The sequence below is a fragment of the Centroberyx affinis genome, unplaced genomic scaffold (assembly GCF_046629955.1).
Source record: "Centroberyx affinis isolate AG114_WGS23_722 - 3 ecotype Tasmania unplaced genomic scaffold, CSIRO-AGI_Caff_v1 ptg002151l_1, whole genome shotgun sequence".
NCBI lineage: Eukaryota > Metazoa > Chordata > Actinopteri > Beryciformes > Berycidae > Centroberyx > Centroberyx affinis.
Window position 1 is genome coordinate 597,044 of NW_027280468.1, and position 24,206 is coordinate 621,249.

Sequence of the window (24,206 nt, forward strand, 5' to 3'; positions counted from 1 at the left end):
ATCTTGCATACAACACACTCAAAAATATCAACATTTCTCCTAAGGGGGATTTTGGGATAATATTCCAGAAATAGGTGGTCATAGCATAATAAGGAGATAACACCTTTCTTCCTGAGGTTGAGAAGATATCCTGGTAATCAACAACGATTCAGAGAGGGGGTGGTTGGGGGGGGGGGGGGGGGGGGGGGGGGGGTTATGGTAGGACAATATTATCAAAGCTCCACACATGAATCAAGAAACAAAAATAAAAAAATATATAAATACATGAACCTAGTACTTGTATTACATGAACCTAGTACTTGTATGCCACTTTTGAAAATAGGGTTGCAAAGTAAAGGGCAGTACAAAACAAATAAAAAAAGGAATTTCACAAATTGATTTCCAAGACATTCTGGATATTGATTTTTTTTTCTCCCCTCCATACAGCATCTCTGGGTCCCATAATATGCTGTCACCATGGAGGCAGGCACACACAGAGAGATAGAGAGAGAGAAAGAGAGGGGGGGGGGGTGAGAGAGAGAGAGAGAGAGAGAGAGAGAGAGAGAGAGAAAGGGAGGCAGCATGTAAAGAGCTGTAAAGGATGGATAACATAGAAAATGTAATATGAATGCAAGGTAGAATTTGTGCAGCAGGGCTGCCTCTTTCACGAGGCTGTGGAGAGGCAGTGGGGTGGCTGCAAGGAGGGGATGGCGATGCCTGCCTGTGATTAGTGACCACACTCCTCTGGGAGACTGGGGAAAGCGGGAGGGGGGGAGAGGGGGTGGGGGGCTGGGCTGGCTTTCTGAAGGAGGAGGAAGAGGAGGAGGAGGAGGAGGAGGAGATGAGAATGTGTTGCCTGCTGCACATTTGGAGGCAGCAGGGACTGAAACGGCATCTGTATGAGGCAAGGGAGAGAACCTGCACGGAATGGAGGAGCACTAGAGCAGCACTGTCGCTGTCGTCAAGACTCCCACCACCACCCTGGATTGTGTGTGAATGGCAGAGACTCAGAACAGGTGAACATATGTATACATGTATGTATGTGCATGCTTGTATGTGACGCACGCATGTAATCATTATCCCGCCTTGTGTGTAAGGTTAGTAAGGTGAGGAAGGCGTGTATTCTTGTGCAGAATGTTGTCTGTAGAAGGTGTGAGATAAAACGTCCATTCAAATGTGTGGTTGTTTTTGCATGTGTGTGTTTACACCACTTTGTTATTGAGTATTCCTAGAATGTTTTTTGCTACAGGCTACACAGCCTATTCACTGAAATCCATAACCTATGTCATTTTTTAGATGCTTTTATGCAAAGTGCCTTGCAGAACCCTCAACCCAAGGCAGTGCCATGCTCTACCAATTGAGCTATACAGCACTGATGTTAGACAGCCTATGCTTTGCCTGATGTACACAAAGAAATGGACGTTGTTTCTGAATTTTCAGGTTCCAGTTCTGTGATGCCCGAGGGACCAGCTGTGTGGATCTGGTGCCGCCTCTGATATCATGCTGAGAGCAGGAGGGGCAGCCACCTCTCTTGCCCTGCTGCTGCTGCTGCCGTTGTTGTGCTGTTGCCACCTGTGCCACTCACTGCGTAAGTTATCCTAACAACTGGAACTGCCTCATCAAACTGCCAAAATAGTATACAATAGACACTCTCAGTGTGATGGATGGCATAGGGAGCTGGACACTAGCAGATCGAGAGACAGAGGAAGTGGAAATTGGCAGATGGACAGAGAAGAGATGGTCAAGAGAGCTCGCCAGTTCAAAGTGAATTGTGCAAACAAACAAGCAATTAGTGTCAGCGTGACCACTTAGTGTCTCAAACCTAATTTTACCTTTGTGCAGGCCCAGCAAAGCATACCACCAAGTGTCCATTTTAGGACAATTCATGTGGAATGCAAAACTGTGCTGCATGGAAATCATGACAATGGAGCTCAATATTCAGTATTCCTGAACTACAATATTCAGCCATTGAAGGAGCAACACAGATTTCTAATAGTCCATGAGTGAAAGACCACTCAAAAGGGGGTCTAAACAAAACCGCTCTCTCCTAAAAGCCATAAACCCACCAACCAAATCTCTAACAGGTGATGTGATCAAGAGACAAAACCTGGAGCTTATCCATTGGAAATTAATGGGAGACTGATTTTGCAGATTCATAGTGTTTGTTGGAGCCATAATGTAGTTTTTTGGTCCAAAGCGAAACACAGAAATCCAACTATGTCCAATTGATCAGCTGTTGAATCCCGTGCACGACGATCCTTACGAGTTATACTGAAGCTAGTTTTCGACTTAAATGTAGTGACTTTCAACAATAATAATAAACCCACTGAGGGGCGAATGGGGTGAACTTGTTTCAGACGCGTGTTCTAAACATAAACCAATGTCCAGTGCGCTGTATATCTTTTTTCTATCCATTTATTCACAGTTCGGCATACACATGCTCACCTTAGCATAGATAACAGCATTGTCCATATTCAGACACAATAATCTTTCCATTCAGCAATATCAGACTCAAGCACTGACACGCTGATATGCTGTCATACTGGCCCCCTTTACACCTTGCATTAAAATGCGTTTTGGGTGATCGGATTGCAATCGGATAGTGCTTGACCACATGAAAGTACAGGTGTAAATGCACCCAAGACGCATTGAGGACGGATTGTGATCCGATCGGCCAAACCACCTCCGGAGGTGGTCAGGGACGCATTGTGACCACATTGAACACAAGTGTAAATGCAATTTCGTTTTCAATCCACATACAACAACTACGTTGTCGGAAATACGTAATTGCGCGCGACTTTCGTCTTCGGCATTCCAGTTGTTGAAGACGGCTTCTTCCCCCGCTTCCAAAAGCAAGCATAAGTCCATACAATAGCACGGCTTCACGGATGGGTATCATCTTTTTTTTTTTTTTTTGCACCCACGCAAACGAGAGGAGGATGTGACATTCGGTTGTTTGAGCTGGACAGAGTGATCAGATCTCAATCGGATCTCAATGTGGACACTGGAGACACATATTAATACCAGGTGTAAATGTAATCAGGTTAAATCATATCTAGATACGCATTTTAATGCAAGGTGTAAAGGGGGCCACTGACATGGTCAAAAACTGTTTGCCTCCCCTTCCGCACACCTGATTCTCATCACCTGGAGCTTAGCTATATACACTTCCTACATTAATGCTCCACCCCGTGTTCAGTATCAGAACTGCATGTGTAGATATATATAGTCATATAATGTTTTAGATAAGGATAAAAATAAAACAACCAAAAAACTACATTATGGCTCCAACAGTGTTTGTTAGAGACTTTAGGAGTAACTAAATCCTAGACCACTTTTGTGGGTTTGCTGCCATGTAAGACACAATAGCAAGTGACATCACCTGGCAACAAAGATCAGCCAATAGCAGATGGCAATTGCAATAGCACACTTTTAACCATTGGATGGCAGGGTTTAGTATCCCATCAACTTTGCTTAATTCTAGTGCTATCAAGTAGGCGGTGATAGTGAAGCAACTTGGTGAATGGAAGGTGTATAACCTTTCCTCCCATTGCAACCTCTCCCCTTGGCCACTGCTGTATATAGGATGGTGTTTTTCATCAACTTGCTGAATTAAATAAGACATAAATAAACAAGTATGAAGAGTGTGAATTTGAAATTAGTAAGAATCAGAAAAAATGTAGTAATGTTCCCATAAATTCACTGTCAATATAGCAGGCTCCAAACTTTATTTCTTGATGGAATCATAGAGAGTCTTGGTTGTCTTGTTTCAAGATTTTGAAAACTCTTTTTTCATGACATATCACTTCTCTTTTCTAATAGGCTACACAGTTATTTTCTAATACACACATAGCCCCCTATGTACTGGAAAGCCTGGTTCATATTGACAAATCAAGACTGAACTGCTCATAATCATAGAAAATGTGAATTATACTGTAGGGTGGATTTTCCCTTTAGTGGCGCCACTGCAAACTGGAGCGCAGGCTAACATCTCAGTCCCCGTTGAGAAATAGGCTCACTGATGACTGTGGAACTCCACTTCTTCGAAGCACTTCTCTTTGTTAGCTAGCTAAATTAGAGTGAAGCATTACAGTGCAACAATATGTGGCGGCTAGCAGACCGCAGACAAGTGTTGACTCACGTCTCCTTGAAAAAGTAGGAATGAGTAAATGTTAATTCATGTTATTTATTCAGCACTAAATGCCCCTCTATTTAAGGAAAACACATCGCTTAAACATTGTTAATACAGCTATTGATACATTGCATTCCTGGGTCCATTGGGTCCATTTTGTTGTTTGGTGGTGTATATTTCTTATTCACCTGGATAAGTGGCCAGACATTTCCAGCACAGCTACAGGCTTCTTTCTAGACTCTCCATTTTGCACCGATGCTCAGCAATCATACAGGGAGAAATCCATCATAGAAGAGTCAGAGACACCAATTTCTCCACCAACAGTAGCCTCAATAGACCAGAATGCAATGCAGCCACAAGACATGTTGCGTTTTGAGTAAGGGGCACGACTCACACTTTTTCTCAATTGGAAAAACCCTCTCTTGCTGTTACTATCACTACCGCTATCCCTGATGGTATTGCTCTCTCCTCCTACACCTAAAACCAATGGCTGGATGCAACAAGTCCAGGCAGGTTCTCTGGGGGATGTGAAAGTCATTCTGGGAAACACGGGAAATCACTAACTGAAGTAGAAGTAGATGTAGAAGAGTTGAGGGAAATGGTTCAACAGAAAGGTAGATTACAATACAAAATAAGACCTGGAATGCACCGAACATCACAGATTGATGATATGTAACAGTGAATCCAAATGTGGAATTTCCCTTTTAAGACTTACATTTTAAATGTCGGCTCTCTAGGCATTTTTAAACTGTTGCTATATGTGAAGAACAGTTTATTTCAGATACATAGCTGCGAGACTCCCTAAAACAGATTAAGTTGAACTTTTTATTGTCACCAAGGATAGCATTGGAGGCCAAATATCAATTCTGCAGTATGCTTTTCAGGCAGGCAAGATGCTGGTGATAGTGGGAGAGAAGCCGAAGAGATGATGAATCTGCTGATCACACAGTCATTGATTGAGGACGTTGCAGCCTCATTTCTATTGATCCGCAGCCTGAGAGGGTGACACCATGGCATTAGTGTTTGTTGCCTCTGTCATCCCTGAGGTGGATTTCCAACTACATTCTCCACCCATAAAGAAGCTCATAACCATCTTGGGAATGATTTAAAGAGCGGGCTGTAAGAACTTGTGCGTCATTCAAAATGTAATCAATATTTCTGCACTATAGAACTCTGCTTCAGCAAAACAATGAAGCAGTTTGCCTGCTCTCATTTAGACTGTGGTATTGCTGTGTGAAACGGTGGATCTTAACATCCTGAAGTCTTAACACCCTGCTTTTAATGCTAAACTGCATATCCTGTCACCTGGTCAACGCATGTTTTATTTATAGGCAAGTTTATTTATATAGCACATTTCAGCAACAGGGCAATTCAAAGTGCTTTACATAAAACATTAAAAGCATCGAGACAAAATGAAAAGGATAAAATTCAAATAAAAGACTAAGAAAAATAAAGTTCATTAAAGAGCTAAGAGAATAAAAAGCAAAAAAAATAGGCAAAAATAGAATAGGACAGGTGTAAAATACAAGAATAAAGGTTACAGTGCAGTGCGAGATGAATAGTTATTTGATGTCATAAAAGGCAGCGGCAAACAGAAAAGTCTTCAGCCTCGATTTAAAAGAACTGAGAGTCGCAGCAGACCTGCAGTTTTCTGGGAGTTTGTTCCAGATATGTGGAGCATAAAAACTGAACGCTGCTTCTCCATGTTTAGTTTTGACTCTGGGGACAGAAAGCTGCCTGCATTGATCAATGGAGGCGCATTTACATGGGATCTCTATAAATCAGACCGTCAGGGAACACCCCACTGTCCTTGACACACAAGAGGACTCCACAGTCTCTGTGACTAATATCTGATTTACACTGAGTATTGAAAATACTGGAAAAACCTGCTCTTTCAATTAAACAGACCGACCACATGTACCCAAATAAAACCTATAACATTTTACTGATTTCATCAATTAAATCCCCCCTCATTATGATGGGGTGATGTAGATAAAGGGGAAGAGAAATGTTTAAAATGATTTTTAAGCCATAACATAGGCTACTAGCTCTGGATGGAGACAGACAAGCAGCCAAATTATGTAAAAGCATGCAAACTTGACACTGAATAAATCCCACACACAACAACAGTCACATTCAATCTTCTCCCCTCTGAGAATGAGTCAGTCAGTTACTGAGGAAATTAACCAGCAAATAGAAGCCTGTCATCTCTGTGTAGTGGTGCAAACCTTGAGAATATTGCTGAAATTGCGTAGAGTTGGATAGCAGACAGTTGTCAAATATAATCATTGTGAAATTGATTTCCAGGCTTTCCTCCATAGAATGGTTGAAGGTGATTCCCAACTACAGTGCATATTCAGTGTGTGTCTGGGTTAAGGTTAGGTTTCAGCTGTAGATATGGATACTGTGGTAAAGCCAGGGATGAGTGCTGCGCTGTTTGAGAGCAATGCTATTGATACAGGTATTAACAAGGCTCCAGGTGCCAGGGACTATGAATCAAAGGTGTCATGTGGTCTTTGCTGAACAAGCTCATGTGTTGTTACAAGTTTAATAGTATCTGTATTTCCACACCTCTCTAGGGATCCCAAAACTCTCCTCCTATGCAAAAACAGAGGACAAGTTGTTAAAATACCTCTTCAGAAACTACCAGAAATGGGTTCGTCCAGTGGAATACCTAAATGAGACGGTCCGTGTGAAATTTGGACTGGCCATCTCCCAGCTAGTTGATGTGGTAAGTTTAGAAAAGCATTGATTATTGATGGATATTGGTGTGTTTCAGATCACACTGTATGTTGTTCGTCACCTGAAAAGCAAAATACTTGAAATCACAAATATACAGATCTAAGCATGGAGATTGCTGGTTGCTTAGATGAGACATGTTTATTATATTTGTGAAATGTGGACGCAGTAATAACCCAAAGGTTAGAGAAGCAGGCTAAAGACTGGAAAGTCAAGGTAGAATTCAATGTTCTCCTTTGCCTCAACAAGTGCCCTTAAGCAAGGCACTTTACCCCTATTGCTCCAATGGTTATACATTTCAGCGTGTGAGTGTGTGTAATTGAGGTGTGAATGTGTGTGAGTGCATAAATGTGCAGCAGGGTGGTACTGAAAGGCCTCTCTAGATAAAGGCTACAAAAACTGTTTCAAGTCGCCTTTTTAATTTAAATTGTTGTTTCTCCATCCTAGAATGAAAAAAACCAGTTCATGACAACGAATGTGTGGATGAAACAGGCAAGTAGAAGTACTTCATACTATTGAATGCCCAGATAACTGTGGGAGAATACACACACACACACACACACACACACACACACACACACACAAATGAGGCAGCACTGCATCTCACCATGTGCTGTAAATAGGGAACAACATGACGAAAGTTGTGTGTGCAGGTAGAGTTGTTTAGGCAGGGCTGTCAGTGCTGTTTCCCGGCTATGGAGATGTTCTAAAGCAAACTCTGGCTTGCATGGCATTTAGAGGGACAGCCAGTCGGCCACCGCCCCAGCCATCCCATACCCCTTTTTAATCTGGTCTGGTGGCATTTCACTGACAGTTCTCATCTATTTTACTCCCTTGGGCCCGTCACCCTGCCCTGTGCCCACGCATCCGCCTCCACCTGTCACCTCCTCCCCTCCCCTCCCCTGTCAGTCTTATTCATGGTCTTGGGTGTCCTGTGTGCCACGCAGCCGGCGAATTATCCCTACAGACCAGCCACTGCCATTGGGGTCAGCTGCTGCCTTTCACAGTGATGGATTACATCATACAAATAAGGAGATGGAAGGGCAGTGGCCGCCATGGTAACATCTATCTATCACAGCTGTTGTGGACAAAGAACAATATCAGGATTTTTTTTTTTGTACTTTTTGTTTCTTAGCTCCTGCATTTGGTGTTCACCTTTCTTGTTGAAAAACAAGGAAGTTACTCAGCTCAAGCTTTTTCTTGGATAACACAGAGCAAAGTTTTCCAAAGACCAAAAATAGGCTGCTGTAAGAATAAACAGCCCCCACCCACATTATTCTAGAGCTATCAAAAGGTACTCGCCACCTACGTCATGTTTCCCAAGCCTTCTTAAGTCTATGCAACATAAGTTAATAAAAAAAAATAGGCTTGTAGGTTAGTAGTCTAATACTGTATTTGCCTGCACACCACGCCACTGCCTAAGAAAAAAAAATTAAAATGATTGACCATGGATAAATGAGATGCTAGGGGAACTTATGGCACACAAACAACATAAATAATATTCCCATGTAGAGCTGAAGGCGATGACTTTCCGTTTTTTCCTCGATGTAGGAATGGCTCGACATGAAGCTTAGATGGAACCCTGATGACTACCTGGGCATCACAACTATCCGAGTCCCATCTGACACCATCTGGATCCCTGACATTGTGCTGTATGATAAGTATGTGTCATGATGTATGAAAATTAAACGCTATGCATGTTATGCATTTTGCATTTTCATTATTCATACAAAAGGTATTTGAAAGGTAGTTATGACCATACTTAGATGTTAGCCTTACTGTACACTAAACGTCCTGAAAAGACTTCTTCTACAATGATAAAGAAGTCAGTCTGAAAATTGCAAATGTATAGAGAAACCAAGCATTTCTCAATATAGTCTACCTTAAAAGAACCTTAAAAGAAACACACAACTCTGCACAAGACCCAAGACACAGTTGTGTAGTAGCTATAACAATGACTATCATAAAAGCTATTTATAACCATGAGCAAAAACCGTGACCAATGCTTTCATCTTGTAGATAAAGAAATGTTATCTTATCCAACAGTGCAGATGGGCGTTTTGAAGGTACTGTCACCAAGGCTGTTGTTAAGTATGACGGCACCATATCATGGACGCCACCGGCCAATTACAAGTCAGCCTGCACCATTGATGTCACCTTCTTCCCCTTTGACCTCCAGAACTGCTCCATGAAGTTTGGCTCCTGGACCTACGATGGCTCACAGGTTAGTTTACACTGTGCACTACAATTTATTAGAAACACTGGTTCTTTCAATAAATAGATGCACCATGTGAATCCAGGTAAAAGCCAAGATCACTTATTGATTTAATGAATTGATTTCATTTAATCATGAAGGGGAAATGTAGATGAAGGGGAGATGACAGTTAAAGAAACACTTTTAAGCCTTGAGACACTTGAGTAATGCTTATATGGATTGTGCAAAATGGGCTGCAACTCAACTATTTGCCAACTGAGTGTAACAACAGACATTACTCTCATATCTATGCCCACCCTACATAAAGGCATAATGACTGACATGATTTTCCCATCTCGATTTAACAGGTGGACATCCTTCTGGAAGACTTCCACGTGGACAAGCGGGACTATTTTGATAACGGTGAATGGGAGATCGTGAAGGCCACAGGTAGCCGTGGTCTGAGGACGGATGGCAGCTCTTCCTATCCCACCATCACCTACTCCTTCATCATCCGCAGGTTGCCGCTCTTCTACACCCTCTTCCTCATCATCCCTTGCATTGGCCTGTCCTTCCTCACTATCCTCGTCTTCTATTTGCCCTCCAACGGCGGCGAGAAGATCTCCCTCTGCACCTCGGTTCTGGTGTCCCTCACCGTTTTCCTCCTGGTCATCGAGGAGATCATCCCTTCCTCCTCAAAGGTTATCCCTCTCATCGGGGAGTACCTGGTCTTCACCATGATCTTCGTCACGCTCTCCATCATCATCACTGTCTTTGCCATCAACATCCACCATCGCTCCTCTTCAACGCATCACGGCATGGCGCCCTGGGTGAGGAGGATTTTCCTGCATCGGTTGCCTAAGCTTCTGTGTATGCGCAGCCATGTGGACCGTTATGCCACAGCTGGAGTGACCAAGGCAGGACTGGCAGGGAGAGGGGGAGCAGGAGGAGTGCTAGGATTGGGTACAATGAAGGGTTCAGCACCAGAGTCGGCCCCTCTCCTTTACACCCGGCACAACCTGCAGTCAGCTTTGGACTCTATTCGCTACATAACCATGCATGTGGTTAAAGAGAATGAGGTCAGAGAGGTGAGTACATTGGATTTACTGTGTTTGTATATATCCATAAGAAGTAATAACTGTGGTTAGTAGCAGTAAACACAATGTTTTGTTAGTTTGTTAAAAGCTGGCACAAAAAAAGTGTGTAACCACACACTAAAATTCATTTTTGAGTTGTAAACTGAAAGATGAGACTTTTTATGGTGAAATGCATCGATCCTTGTCATAACCTCAACATTTCTGAAGAGTTGAGGCTATGACAAGGATCAGTGTAGTTCACAAACATAACACCACTACACCTACTGGTTGAAATCAGCAATTTGCCAGCTCTGCAGTGTGTAATGCAGAGCTGGAAAATGTTACCCGCTAAAATAGATTTGGTAACTGAATCCACCATAAAACAACCTGCCCGAAGTTGTCTCTGTACATAACTATTAGGTATTTGTCTAAATCCAATGCTTATCACATGGAACTGCAGGAGTGGAAATTGTAAGGAGTGGAGATTGATTGATGTGTTCCTTTTGATACAGGTGGTGCAAGACTGGAAGTTTGTAGCGCAGGTTCTGGACCGGATGTTTCTGTGGGCCTTCCTTCTGGTGTCAATCCTGGGCTCCGCTCTACTCTTCATCCCTGTTATTTACAAATGGGCCAACATCATTGTCCCCAACCATGCTGAGAGTAGCGTCTAAAGGCCAAAGTAAACCACAAATAGAGGCAAAGCACATTAAGGGCTTACTGTGGGTCATATTTGAGGTATTGATCATGTTTTAAAAGGGACTGCTACTCAGATATGGGACTGCTCTGATTATCCACAGTCATTCTTTAAACTACAGCTGTGCTAAAGTTCAAGCTGCAGAATTTGGGCCTTGTATGCTGAGTACATCACACAGAGAAATGTTTTTGACGGAATCCGACTATATCAGAGTTTGAAGATAAGTGAAAGAACTCAAATGCTAAAAAAACAGAATGTTCTACCACTTCCATATTCAAAGATTTCCTATGCATTTTTATCCACATCTCACAAATCAATAAATTTGAATACATTCATATTCCTTACATTTACTTTTACTGTTATTACCCCAGTAATAGCATAGAGTAGATAGTTGACGTTGAGTCTGATACAGGTAGATACAAAATGATGAGAACAATGACTCGCAGGCCCATTCAAGATAAATGTCTCACAAATGGATAACAGTGCTGCTTGTGTTACAGGACGCAATGATGAATACTTCTCCTGTAACAGATGAATACGGCAACGTGGCTAGATGTTTGACAGATGTTTGACACACATATGAGGAAATAGCATGTGGGAGGTGGCCTATTTGCAATGAGACCTGTGTTTCCTGCTTCTGCACAAACATTCGTAGCCTACACATTCCACTGTCACCTTACAGATAACGCCTTTAACCTATTATAATGTCATTTTTCATGTACTGCTTTTTCTCTGCCTATTTATTATCCATAGTCTTTGGCAAGATGATCACTTTAACACCAGAGCATAATTTAAGGAAGATTGGGGAATCAGCTCTGCTTTTCTGTAATTCTAGTTTCATAAATCACCCATACATATCCTGGTACCAGCAGCAGCCTGGAGAGTCGTTAGAGTTTCTAGCGAATATTCTTGCAGATTCTTGCACGTGAAGCTCGGCAAAGACCTCAACAAGACAGGGAGAATAGAGCTCAGAAAACTTCATAGGACCTCAGGATCTCTTCTAATAAAAGACCTGCATCTCTCAGACAGTGCCGTGTACTTCTGTGCAGCTTCGCAAGGCCACAGTGATACCAGTGCACCCATAGAGGTAACATAATTCTGAGTTCATTCAACAGGTCAGCCACCCCACTAGAGGGAGCCATTGTTTGGTCGAGAAGGGTAACATAATGGCTTGGTCTGCTTGACATTATAATGAAATCCTTTGGTTTGCTGGCATGCTCATAAATATTCATGAGTGGGCGGCTGGCCTCAACATTGACGTAGCAAGGAATGAATATCAACCATGAGTCTCACATATTCATGAGAAACTTTATATAGCACTTTGCAACTACAAACAGGACTGCAGTTGTTTCCATTTGCTTTGTGAAATGTATCCCCTCCATTATAGCAGATTTTTTTTTTATCTATACATATACTGTACCTTGAAATGTGAACATACAATACAATAGATTTTTTTTTTAACCAGGTAAAATCCTGTTGAGATCAAAGATCTCTTTTTCAAGGGAGACCTGGCCAACATGGCGGCATAAAAAGTTACAGACAGGACAACACTAGACAACAGTTAAAAAGAGAAGCCAAAGCACTAAACAAACATCTTAAAAACTAAAAACACAAAACTTACATCAAACTTAAAACACTAAAAACAACAAAGGAACGTAAAAGAGCAAAAGCTATTTACTAAGTGGGTCACAATCCTAAAACAAGATAAAGTACCTAAGAACAGAGACAGGTACCAATAGAGTCATTCACCACAGAACTTAGAAGAGTTTTAAATTCCGACAAAGTTACTAATTCTCAAACCTCTGAAGGCTGTTCCAAGCAGGGAGCAGAGAACATAAACCCTTTCACCCCCCCCCCCCCCCCCCCCCCCCCCCCCCAACTGTCTGAGCATTAGGGACAGACAGCAAAAATATGTCTTGGGATCTCAAACTATAAGTATATTCAGATCTCTGTACAATAAATGTGCATAGGTAGGATGGAAGTTTACCCAGAATAGAATTGTAAATAAAAGTATAGCAATGACTGAGTCTACGCATGGACAGAGATGGCCAACCAGCCCGAGTACAATAATAATGTACAATAATGAGTGAGGGTTTAAAAATCTCAAAGCACTGTGATACGCAATATCTAACATGCAAAGACATTGCACTAATGGTCATCATAATCAAGAACAGGCAAAAAGGTAGTAGAAATCATTTCATCATCATTTTTTTTTTACAAGATTATTTATATGAGGTATAAAAGAAAGACAGTCATCAAGCAAATGCCAAGATATTTATAAAAGGAGACAACCTCCAGTACTAATAATTTATTCGAAACCAGAATAAATTAAATCAAAAATCCATTTACATGATTTTAAAATGTAATCGTTGCAGTAAATATGTTCAGTTGATGATGTCAGATGTGCTACTTTTTCATTGATGTCATAAACAGCAAACAACTATAATTCAAGGCTTTTAGGTTGCTTTTCCAACCCCCTTTTTCATCAGTATCTCATCTGACTCCCAGTGTGAAGAGGTGTCAGTAGTGCCTTTGTTTTTGAATAACAGTCAACACTGTGGGCAAGGACCACAGTGATACAACTACACAGAATGGTTGGACCAGAACCTGTCGCAAGCAGCAAACTAGGACAGGGAGACATTCTGGCTTTCAGAACAAATCAGGCATTCACTAAGCTTTTGGTTTTAGCTTTGGGTTTAGGATTATGCACCTGGATATCATTAAAAAAAACAAAAAAACAAACAGCTTAGTGCGGTACATACTGGATTCACTTGTATATGGCAGATCAGACAGTTTGTGTGACTGAAAACAGAATGGATATAATTTGAAGCTTCTATATTAAGATATAGTGATTTTCAAAACTATTAAATAATTAAAAGGACTGGTTTGAATATACAGTAGAAGTAACATTGTGTAAAGAAGCCTATTTTGGAGAAGGTGCTAAACTCACAGTTTTAGGTAAGTTCCTTCTTTTCACAACCCTTACTAAATAATTTTGCATTATCGAATGATGGAAATGGAAGCAATTGTGAATTATTTTCATAAAATATAGTGTTTTTAAACAAAGCTGTGGAAATGCTATACCTTTGAAAATAATATTCTCAGATGTTTGTTTCAGGTGATGATATTGTACGTATAATTGATAGTTGAATTTTGAATTTCAACACCTAAAATATGATGAGATCAACGGCAATATGTGATAGGGAACAGCATTGGATACATCTACCGACACCTTCTCATTCCTACTTTGAATTTCACCTCAATTACAGCTATGGCCAGTTGTAGATTCTCTGAAATAGGCATTATCACATGCTGATCCTCTGACATGCCCAAATCAAACTCCAATGCTGTTATTCCTCAGAACATGATGTATGGGAGCCTAAGGTGGAAGTCCTTCCTCCATCCATGAGGGAGCTGAGGGAGAAGCAACGTGTGACCCTGGTGTGTGTGACCACTGGCTTCTACCCTAACCATGTCTCAGTCCTCTGGTACATCAATGGCCAGCAGGAGCAGGGTCAGGCTATGACAGACAGCCAAGCACTGTGGTCAGAGTCTGCACGCTCCTACAGCATGACCAGCAGGCTGCGTCTGTCCTGGAGAATGTGGCTGGACAGCCGCAATACCTTCATGTGCTCTGTGGAGTTCTTCAATGGAAATGCCACCATGGCCTACAATGCATCAATCAAGGGAACTGTCTGTATGTGACCAAAATATCTAAGTTGGAATAAATAACTGATATATTGTCATGTTGTGTGGAAGTGAAATACTAGTGGTATGTTGTAATTTGGCACCTGTGTTATCTTGCAGACTGTGGGACCACAGCAGGTAAGAAATATTGAACACTGTTGAATGGTTGAATACGTTTATCATTAAAAAACAGAAAATATCTATCTGTTATTTTCTCTTTTAGATGAAGGTAGACGAATGAGAAAAACAGCAGAATTTTCCTACATTCTTTTCCTGGTGAAAAGTATTGTCGTTTCCTTTGTCCTGTCTGCCCTCATATTAATATCAAAGGTGAGTCTTACTCTGGACTTTTAACAAGAAAACAACAAATGCAATTCACAAAACTAAGATAAATGTTTTTATTCTGAAAGGGCCGAGCATCACAGCACTGCATAGGATAAAAGCTACAGTAATCAACTGGAACCTGGATGAAAAGGACAAATTTAACGGAAGCCTACGGAACATGCTCTATATTATGTTGTTTATTAAGGGATTATGCTATAGATTACAGTACTGAATATACTATGTTGTTAGATTTAGACTAATCTAATTACTCTTAAAACGCCCACTGTGTCACTCTCAATGACCTTGTCCCATCATAGCCTTTCTCATTTCCCTGTAGTTTCCCCATCTTTTGCAGGGACTGCTTTGCAATGGAATGTTTTTTTAGTTGATATGTTGTGATAGTCCTTGTAGAATGTCATGGAGTAAAGCATACTGAGTGAAAATACAGTTTTTCTTTCAAACCGCTCTTGAGTACATGTATAAACCACTGAAGGCTACAGCTACTAACTACTAGCTACTAATTAACATTCTAGATAATAATCTACAAAAGGAGCTGCAAGTAAGTAGTCGTAACACATTTCTGCCAATCTCCTCAACAAAGTGGCCACATTGTCTTGAAAGCATTACTGAATGAAGAAAAACAAGCTCAAAAAATAAGAGCTTATTCCTAATCCACTTATGTGAACTTTCCTGGAATTAAAAGTTACGTATTCAGTTGTATCTACGTTTTTTTACAACTGATGTTTAAGGAATAAGTGTATGAGCCGCACACACGGAGCTGCTTGATGCGAAACAGGTACGTCAAAAATTAATCCTATATGTAATTTCATGTTATGGAATTGGTATTTATCCAGGGCAATTCTGAATATACAAAATACTTATTTAAATTCACATTTTAGGCATTTAATTGGTGTTCTCATCCAGAGCAACTCACAATGGTGAGTTGGTAGTGTTTCAGTGTCAAGTAGCACAAGGACACTTCGAAATGACACATGATTCTTGTTGGAATCAAACCTGAGACCTTATGCATGCACATCATTACTTACTGTAGTGTCAAAGCTTTCTTCTTTTTTCTTTTGTTTTTCAAATTTCAGATTAAAGATGGTCCCACGTGGAAATTTAAAATTATGTCTTCTCTTATCATTTATTCTATTTATGTCCTGGAGAATTTGTCAAGGAGGCAAGATTTTGATTGTTCCTTTAGAAGGAAGCCACTGGGTGAACATGGACATCTTCATCAAAGCTCTCCACTCTCAGGGACACTCTGTTACAGTGATACGGACAACTAAAAGCTGGTACATCAAAGAAGACTCTCCACACTACGATGCAATCACCATTCCTGTCACTGAAGGCTTTGATCGTGACTTTGTTAACCCAATCCTCAGAAAAATAATTGATATAGAAAGGGGAGAGAGCTCAATGATAAACTTTGCAAGTTTAAAAGTACAGATGTTTACTGCAATGTTTAACATTCATAGAATGGTGTGTAAAATGGCTACAAACATGTTTAAAGACAAAGACTTAATGAATAGTCTAAAGGAGAGTAAGTATGACCTCGTCCTCACAGACCCAGCTTGGGGTGCGGGTATTATGTTGGCTCACTCTCTTCAACTTCCTCTAGTCTATAATGTGCGGTGGATAATTAATGGGGAAGGACATTTGGCCATTTCGCCTTCTCCTTTATCTTACATTCCAATGACTGGCTCAGGACTGTCAGACAAACTGACTTTTGTACAAAGAGTCAAAAATCTGATGTTTTACTTTCTCTGGCAAGCTCACGATAGGTTTTTAATCCGCCCTCAGTATCAAGCTGTTTGTGATGAGTTTTTTGGAAAGGATGTTGACTTTTATGAGTTATTACAGGGGGCTGACCTGTGGCTCATGAGAGTTGACTTTGTGTTCGAGTTCCCTCGCCCAACAATGCCTAACGTTATCTATATGGGAGGGTTTCAGTGTAAACCTGCTAATCCTCTTCCTCAAGAATTGGAGGATTTTGTCCAGAGTTCTGGGGAGCATGGAGTCATCATCATGTCTCTTGGGACTTTTGTCAGTGAACTTCCTGGTGACATAACAAATGAGATAGCTGCAACTTTTGCCAAATTACCTCAGAAAGTCATCTGGAGGCATAAAGGTGACAGACCAGCCACTTTGGGCAACAACACTTTACTAGTTGACTGGATGCCACAGAATGACCTTTTAGGACATCCTAAGATAAGGTTGTTTGTGGCTCATGGAGGAACAAATGGAGTTCAAGAAGCCATTTATCATGGGGTTCCAGTTGTGGGTCTACCTTTGTTTTTCGACCAATATGACAACCTCCTGCGTCTGAAAGAGAGAGGAGCAGCTAAGATGTTAACATTAGCCACAGTGGACAAAGACAACAACTTCCTTGAGGCCTTAAAGGAAGTCCTCCATGAGCCCTCCTACAGGATGAACATTCAGATACTCTCCAGGCTGCACAGAGATCAGCCAATGAAGCCACTGGACCGGGCCCTCTTCTGGATAGAGTTTGTCATGAGACACAAAGGTGCTGCTCACCTGCGAACAGAGTCCTACAGAATGCCTTGGTATTCCTACCACTCTACAGATGTAGTTTTGACTTTGCTGGCTACTGTTGTACTGATTTCTTTTCTACCTGTTGCATTTTTCAGATTTGTATGTCTTAAGAAATACTTGAAAAGAAAAACAAAAAAAGAATGACAATACACAGTACAAAGTCCCACGCTTTCTACTGTGGTAGTTTGACATGTTTATTTAATCTGCAGTGTTGAATATTCATGATCATGTTAATACAGATAGAATATAACAAAGCTATTGGTCAAAAAGTATAAGGTCATATGAACAAGAATGAACAACCAATGATAATAATAACATTTCTAATATGTAAAGCTCCCTGCAGTGACAGCATCACCTGTTTTACTGTTTTTCTCATTATCTGTCCCAATACTGGAGGAGACGAGAGAAGTCTCCTTCTGTGGAGGATGCACAGGTGTATCCTCGCCAGGAAGTCTTTTTAGGCTGTGTGTGGGTGGAAGGAAGGCGTGTGTGTGTGGGTGTGTGTGTGTGTGTGTGTGTGTGTGTGTGTGTGTGTGTGTGTGTGTGGGGGGGGGGGGGGGGGGGGGGATTCATTTACATTTACATTTTCATTTATTTAATTGTAGGCTGAGGAAAAAAGTTTATTGATGATTGCATGTTAAGACTACATAAACCCAAAAACAGGAGAAAAAAAAGAAGGTTCAGGATGGCAACATGTTACCTTCAATCATTTATTGGATGATTGCGTTTCAATGCGTTTCAGAGCAAGGTCCTCATTCAGGGAACAATACATAAATGAAAAACAATGTGCAGAGCTTGCTCTGACACGTGTTGACCAATATATGATTGAAGGGAACATGTTGCTGTCCTGAACCTTTTTTTTTTCCTGTTTTTAAATCCCTAGGACTGAGTACTCCTTTGGCGGTCAATTGTATCTATATTGGATGGTGGCATCCGCCAGAGAACATGGCGGGTTAATGTCAAAACCACTTATCAAATCAGATAAGGTCAATTAACTCTTTAGTTTAGACTCTCATAAGGGCGCATTCTGTTAATGTTATGGATTTATTATGAATATCATAAAAATAATCTACAGTGATACATTGATTTAAAGAATATAGTTTGCTTTTTAACAGTAGTGAATTTTAAATATTAAATAGGACATCCATGAAAAAGTCAGTGCAAACTGTAAGAGTAAAAAGTTACAAGCAAATCAAAATGTCAGCAATAGCACTTTGACCTTTGCTCAGAAAGCAAATTAAACATGGCCATTGTGCAAAACTATTTGTAACTCACTCCACACAACATCCCTTGACAGTAACAGATAGTTTTTCTGTAAGTAACTGCAGTCCATTACTTCTTGTCTGCAACACGTTTTGCAAAGATTAATCTATATTTATGGCTATAAGATATGATATTGTACAATTACTACTTTTGAACTTTCAACTAATATTGATTGCATGACTTTCACAAAGTCCAAGGGAGATGAGTGTTAGGGTTGAATAAGGCTATGATTTTATGAAGGTATGAAGGTATAATATTACGTTTGGCACTATTCTCTCTGGAAATGTTTAAACTATATTCCTATCTTTGACATGAGAACAGATTATGTAGCCACGTAAAGCGTAAATCCAACCTAAAATAAAATTAACATAAATCATTCATATGGTCTTTATCGGTTAAATCAACAATTTGTGCAAGAGAACATTGATTTCACACAGTTACAATCAATACCTCTAATCTGTGATATTATCTAATGTTGCTTTGTGGAGCTGCTTTTTTGACAATAAATGATAGGTCAACATTGCAGACATAGAACATTTGAACTGTACCCAATCTAATGAGCTGTATCTTATAGTGGTGCTAGCAAATCCGGCACAAAAAAATTTACTCATATACCTAGAAAACCCTCAGTACTCTTACAGTGCCTATCAATGTGATCTTCCATTTATTGTCTATGATTCACATGCATGTACATGAATACACTGTATATGATGTAATTAGTGGCAAGTAGAAGTAGAAACAAGAAGCTCCTGTTTATATCTGTGTGTTTTGGAAAATTTAATGTGGTAAATAAATTGTCAATTATTATAGGACTGATAATTAAAATATTCTGTTTTGTAATTGTATATGTAAGATGTAAAACCTGTCATTAATATTGCTATATGTGTCAGTTGTTTGACTGAAGACCTTTGACAAGCCCTATTGAGTTTCAGTAGCACATATTCTGTGCTATCTTTCACTCACTGCTGTTTTATGTCAATTTCTCATTTTGTTTAAAATATCTAACACAGAGGTGACTTCTGATTTAGGGTAGATTTACAAAATTGTGTAGAACATGTATGGAGTTACTTGTACGTGTTCATGCTATGCCAGTACACTTGTTATCTATTACCAGTCACATCACAGGAGGCCCATCCTGTCAGTCATTCACAGGCTGTCAGCCACTAGTAGACCTTGTACGTTTATGCCTGGGTGCTCTTGTGGTATGTGGCACTAAGGGAAAGTTGTGTCAGGTTACATTGCTTTGGGCCATTACATGCTCTCTCTTACCTTGTTCTCTGAGCATTGGATCAGCGTTAACATTTTCCTTTGTCCAAGCATAGGCTATAGCCATAAAGAAGCCTGTGTAGTATTGCTAAAGAACGCCCTATTAGTGCATTTGATGGAAACCAGTTGCACTCCTGTATCTCTGCCTTTACAATATTATGCTATCTGAGTGAGGCCTTTTCATTAATCATTTGTAAAAGTAGGAATAAAACAGACCAATGCAGCAAAGCTCAACAACTTCTTTGACTTGAGGTACTGAAATTTATTTTTATCCATATTGCAGGAAAGCAATGGAACATTGTGCAGGAACCATGACCTACTGTCTCCTTGTGACATTTTGCATGGCTCTCTGGCCAGCCTGTCATGGAGGGAAGGTTCTGGTTGTTCCTATGGAGGGAAGCCACTGGGTGAACATGGACATCCTCATCAAAGCTCTTCACTCTCAGGGACACTCTGTTACAATAATACGGAATAATAAAAGCTGGTACATCAAGGAGGAATCTTCATATTATGACTCAATCACTATACCTGTTATGGAGGGCACAGATAAAGAATTTCTCAAGCAAATTTTAAAGAACATGGTTGACATAGAGAGGGGAAATGTTTCTGTAATAAATTTTCTAAGTTTACAAGTAGAGATGAGTTTTGCTATGTATAAGGCGAACCGAATGACATGTGATTTTGCAAGGAATATGCTGAACGACAAGAGATTTTTGAGTACCATTAAGAATAGTCAGTATGATTTGGTTCTCACTGACCCAGCATGGGGCGCAGGGATTTTGCTGGCTCATTATCTAAAGTTACCTCTAGTCTATAATGTACGGTGGGTAATAAGTGACGAGGGACATTCGTTTATCGCACCTTCCCCTTTATCTTACATACCAATGCCTGGCTCAGGACTCTCAACAAAAATGACTTTCCCTCAAAGAGTAAAAAACATGTTTTTCTACCTGCTAGTTAAGTTTCAGGTCAATTGGATAGAGCAGCTATACCAAGCTGTTTGCAATGAGTACTTTGAACCAGGAGTTAATTTCCATGAGCTAGTGCAGGGTGCTGACCTGTGGCTCATGCGAGTTGACTTTGTGTTTGAGTTCCCTCGCCCAACAATGCCTAACGTTATCTATATGGGAGGATTCCAGTGTAAACCTGCTAATCCTCTTCCTCAAGAATTGGAGGATTTTGTCCAGAGTTCTGGGGAGCATGGAGTCATCATCATGTCTCTTGGGACATTTATCAGTGAACTTCCAATGGATTTATCAGAACATATAGCACATGCCTTTGCCCAACTCCCTCAAAAAGTAATATGGCGCTATACTGGAGACAGACCAGCCACTTTGGGCAACAACACTTTATTAGTTGACTGGATGCCACAGAATGACCTTTTAGGACATCCTAAGATAAGGTTGTTTGTGGCTCATGGAGGAACAAATGGAGTTCAAGAAGCCATTTATCATGGGGTTCCAGTTGTGGGTCTACCTTTGTTTTTTGACCAATATGACAACCTTCTGCGTCTGAAAGTGAGAGGAGCAGCTAAGATGTTAACATTAGCCACAGTGGACAAAGACAACAACTTCCTTGAGGCCTTAAAGGAAGTCCTCCATGAGCCCTCCTACAGGATGAACATGCAGATACTCTCCAGGCTGCACAGAGATCAGCCAATGAAGCCACTGGACCGGGCCCTCTTCTGGATAGAGTTTGTCATGAGACACAAAGGTGCTGCTCACCTGCGTACAGAGTCCTACAGAATGCCTTGGTATTCCTACCACTCTGTAGATGTTATTGTGTTCTTGCTAGCAACTGTACTTCTTTTGATCCTACTAGCTTTTGCCTTGATAAGGTTTTGTTTTAGGATGTGTTGTAAACAAAAAATTAAACGTGAATAAATGCACTAGAGACATAAATTCCTGATAGTAAAGTGCAGCTCACCTGCACTCCAGGTCCCACAGAATCCCCTGGTAGTCTACTCCTACTGTGGATGCCCAGACTATTGGCTGTTTCACTGCTTGCTTTGTTTCAGATATGTTGAAAATGTAGAAATATAGATTTGGGGTGGAAACAAAAGGAAATCCAGAAATCCTAATCAATATTGATTTTGTAGTTTGTACACTTCATGTTCGACTAAGGCCTTTACTGGATAGACTGTGAGACCTTGAAATGTGACCCAACATGGAAAAACAGACACATTGTGGGTGATAGTTTTTGTTGTTTGTTGTTGTTGATCTTTGTATTCAGAGCTTTAAATGGTATATTCCATAATAGGGGTCAATTAATTATTGTTTGAAATACTAATTATTTAATAAAAAAGTGAATTTTCATCAAACTTTTTTGGATGTAAAATGGATCTGAGAGTTGTTCTGTAAAGTTAAATCAGTCTGGTTTGCTGGCCTTTGGTCACAAAGATGCCCTCACTCTGTTTTATTTATGTACATACTTGTACATGTATCTGCTGTTTACCAAACCTAGATACCCGACCCAAAGCAGTTCAAAAGGGTACACTTTTCATGTCAGTGGTAATAATGCACTAGGAATTCTCTTTGCCAATTCTTCAGCGCCCTCTAGCCACAATTCTGCAGTAAGGCAGGACAAAGTTATCTTCTCTGATAATACTGAATTAACTTTGTATGTTTTTGTTAAGAAATTAAAGCTAAAAATACATAGACTAAAGAAATGACTCAAGAAACAGATATGAACAAATCATGGATATCGACATAATGTTGGCAATTCAAATTAATGTCATTTTGAATTCAGTAAACATTGCATTGGAACTAAGCTAAGCTATAAGAAAACAGCTAACAACATCTATTACATTGATTACATTTCATATCCGATTCCATATAACAGTCTGAAATCACTATCACCATATGATAGTAAGCAGACAAGATAAATTAGGAACCTATTTGTCCCATCATGGGTGCAGGCCTGGCCTAATCATTAACTAGGGTAGGGATATCATTTTAACATATAAAAAAACAGAATAAATAAATGGATAAATAATTGAGAGTGAGTGAGTGAGTGACCGAATGTGTGAACGAATGAAATAATCTGTTTTAAAGCATAAACTGGTAAGCAAAGATGATAGGGAATTATGAATGGAAATAATCAAAACACATTTCATTGCATATAATCTTTGACCATTGGCGATTTTAGACTCTTTTTAGGGGTGCTCAAGCCCACGTAAATTTCATCTCAGCACCCCTAAAAAATATTAATAATTAAACCCGACGTAGCTCCAAAATAAGTATGTTTTTGACAAAGGTAAATGGGCATGACTATTTTCAAATGGGTCCCTTGACCTCTTACATCAAGATATCTGAATGAAATTGGGCTCATTAGAACCACAAGAGTCTTAGCTTTACAGCCATGTCTGACATATGTCAGCTACATAGGGTATATGAGCACCAGGGTCCTAAAGACACAGTGTTCTGCATGCAGTGAAAAGATGTTATTCTCACCTTTTTTTCTTTTCCTATTTCTGCACACTGTGGTACCTAAACAGTCATGGAATTGTATAAATTGGGTATGGCTACAAAGCTGAGACTCTTGTAAATCCAAAGAGCTTGATTGCATTCATGTGTGATGAAATATGACCTCATAGTAACCATTTCACTGTGATGATAGCATTTTTTAAAACTTGACCTTACTGCATAAAATGACCTATTGTGAGCTCTAGGATAATCACAGCCTCATGAAACTCTAGACACCTAGACCATTCAGAAAATGTATGGGATGTCCAGGTGCATTGAAGATAAGTGGGTTTTTCTGAGCCATTTTCAGAAAATAGTACTTGTCATCCAATCGTCAAAATTGTCAAAATCGCACAAATCTCCAATTTTCAAAAGTTATTGATACTGCATCACAGCATTAAGTTTTCTAAAGTGTTTTTCAAGGTCATGAGGTCTTCAGGTGGTATTTTGGGGAGATTTTAACTGATGCACTTTATTATTTTAGTTAAAGTAGTCACAATGTTTCTTATTCTGATAGAATTGGGCTTCATGTTATATTTACAGTACATTTATGGACAGAGAATTGAAGCATTGGAACAAACCCTCACTCATTGGAAATGTCTGTTTTTCCATAGATGGATATACGATTTTCTTTTTTTCAAGAAAACAGCCAGGTTCAGGTGAGAGACTAAGGTCAAAATGACGTTACCCGACTGCATTGTCCACAGCAACCCAATGTGCAATTATAAAAATGGTATAAATTAATATGGATCAATTTATACCTCTTATTAGATTATAAATACTCTGTTTGGTTGTTATATTTGCATTTTGGTTGACAGCACAAAGAGGGAGA

The 24,206-nt window shown here is 40.1% G+C and overlaps 2 protein-coding genes and 1 pseudogene across 2 annotated transcripts; all 3 read left to right on the forward strand.

The window, feature by feature from the left end:
* Positions 1 to 1,479: 1,479 nt before the first annotated feature.
* chrna5 (cholinergic receptor, nicotinic, alpha 5) lies at positions 1,480 to 10,791 on the forward strand. The gene is made up of 7 exons (XM_071531983.1): positions 1,480 to 1,567; positions 6,691 to 6,842; positions 7,298 to 7,342; positions 8,402 to 8,511; positions 8,897 to 9,074; positions 9,413 to 10,132; positions 10,633 to 10,791. The coding sequence occupies exons 1-7, from the start codon at positions 1,480 to 1,482 to the stop codon at positions 10,789 to 10,791; spliced, it is 1,452 nt and encodes a 483-aa protein (XP_071388084.1).
* Positions 10,792 to 16,034: 5,243 nt separating this feature from the next.
* LOC139654792 (UDP-glucuronosyltransferase 2A3-like) lies at positions 16,035 to 17,525 on the forward strand. Its single transcript, XM_071531962.1, has one exon. The coding sequence runs from the start codon at positions 16,050 to 16,052 to the stop codon at positions 17,523 to 17,525; it is 1,476 nt and encodes a 491-aa protein (XP_071388063.1). The 5' UTR covers positions 16,035 to 16,049.
* Positions 17,526 to 20,284: 2,759 nt separating this feature from the next.
* Positions 20,285 to 21,842, forward strand: LOC139654791 (UDP-glucuronosyltransferase 2C1 pseudogene; annotated as a pseudogene).
* The last annotated feature ends 2,364 nt before the right edge of the window (positions 21,843 to 24,206 follow it).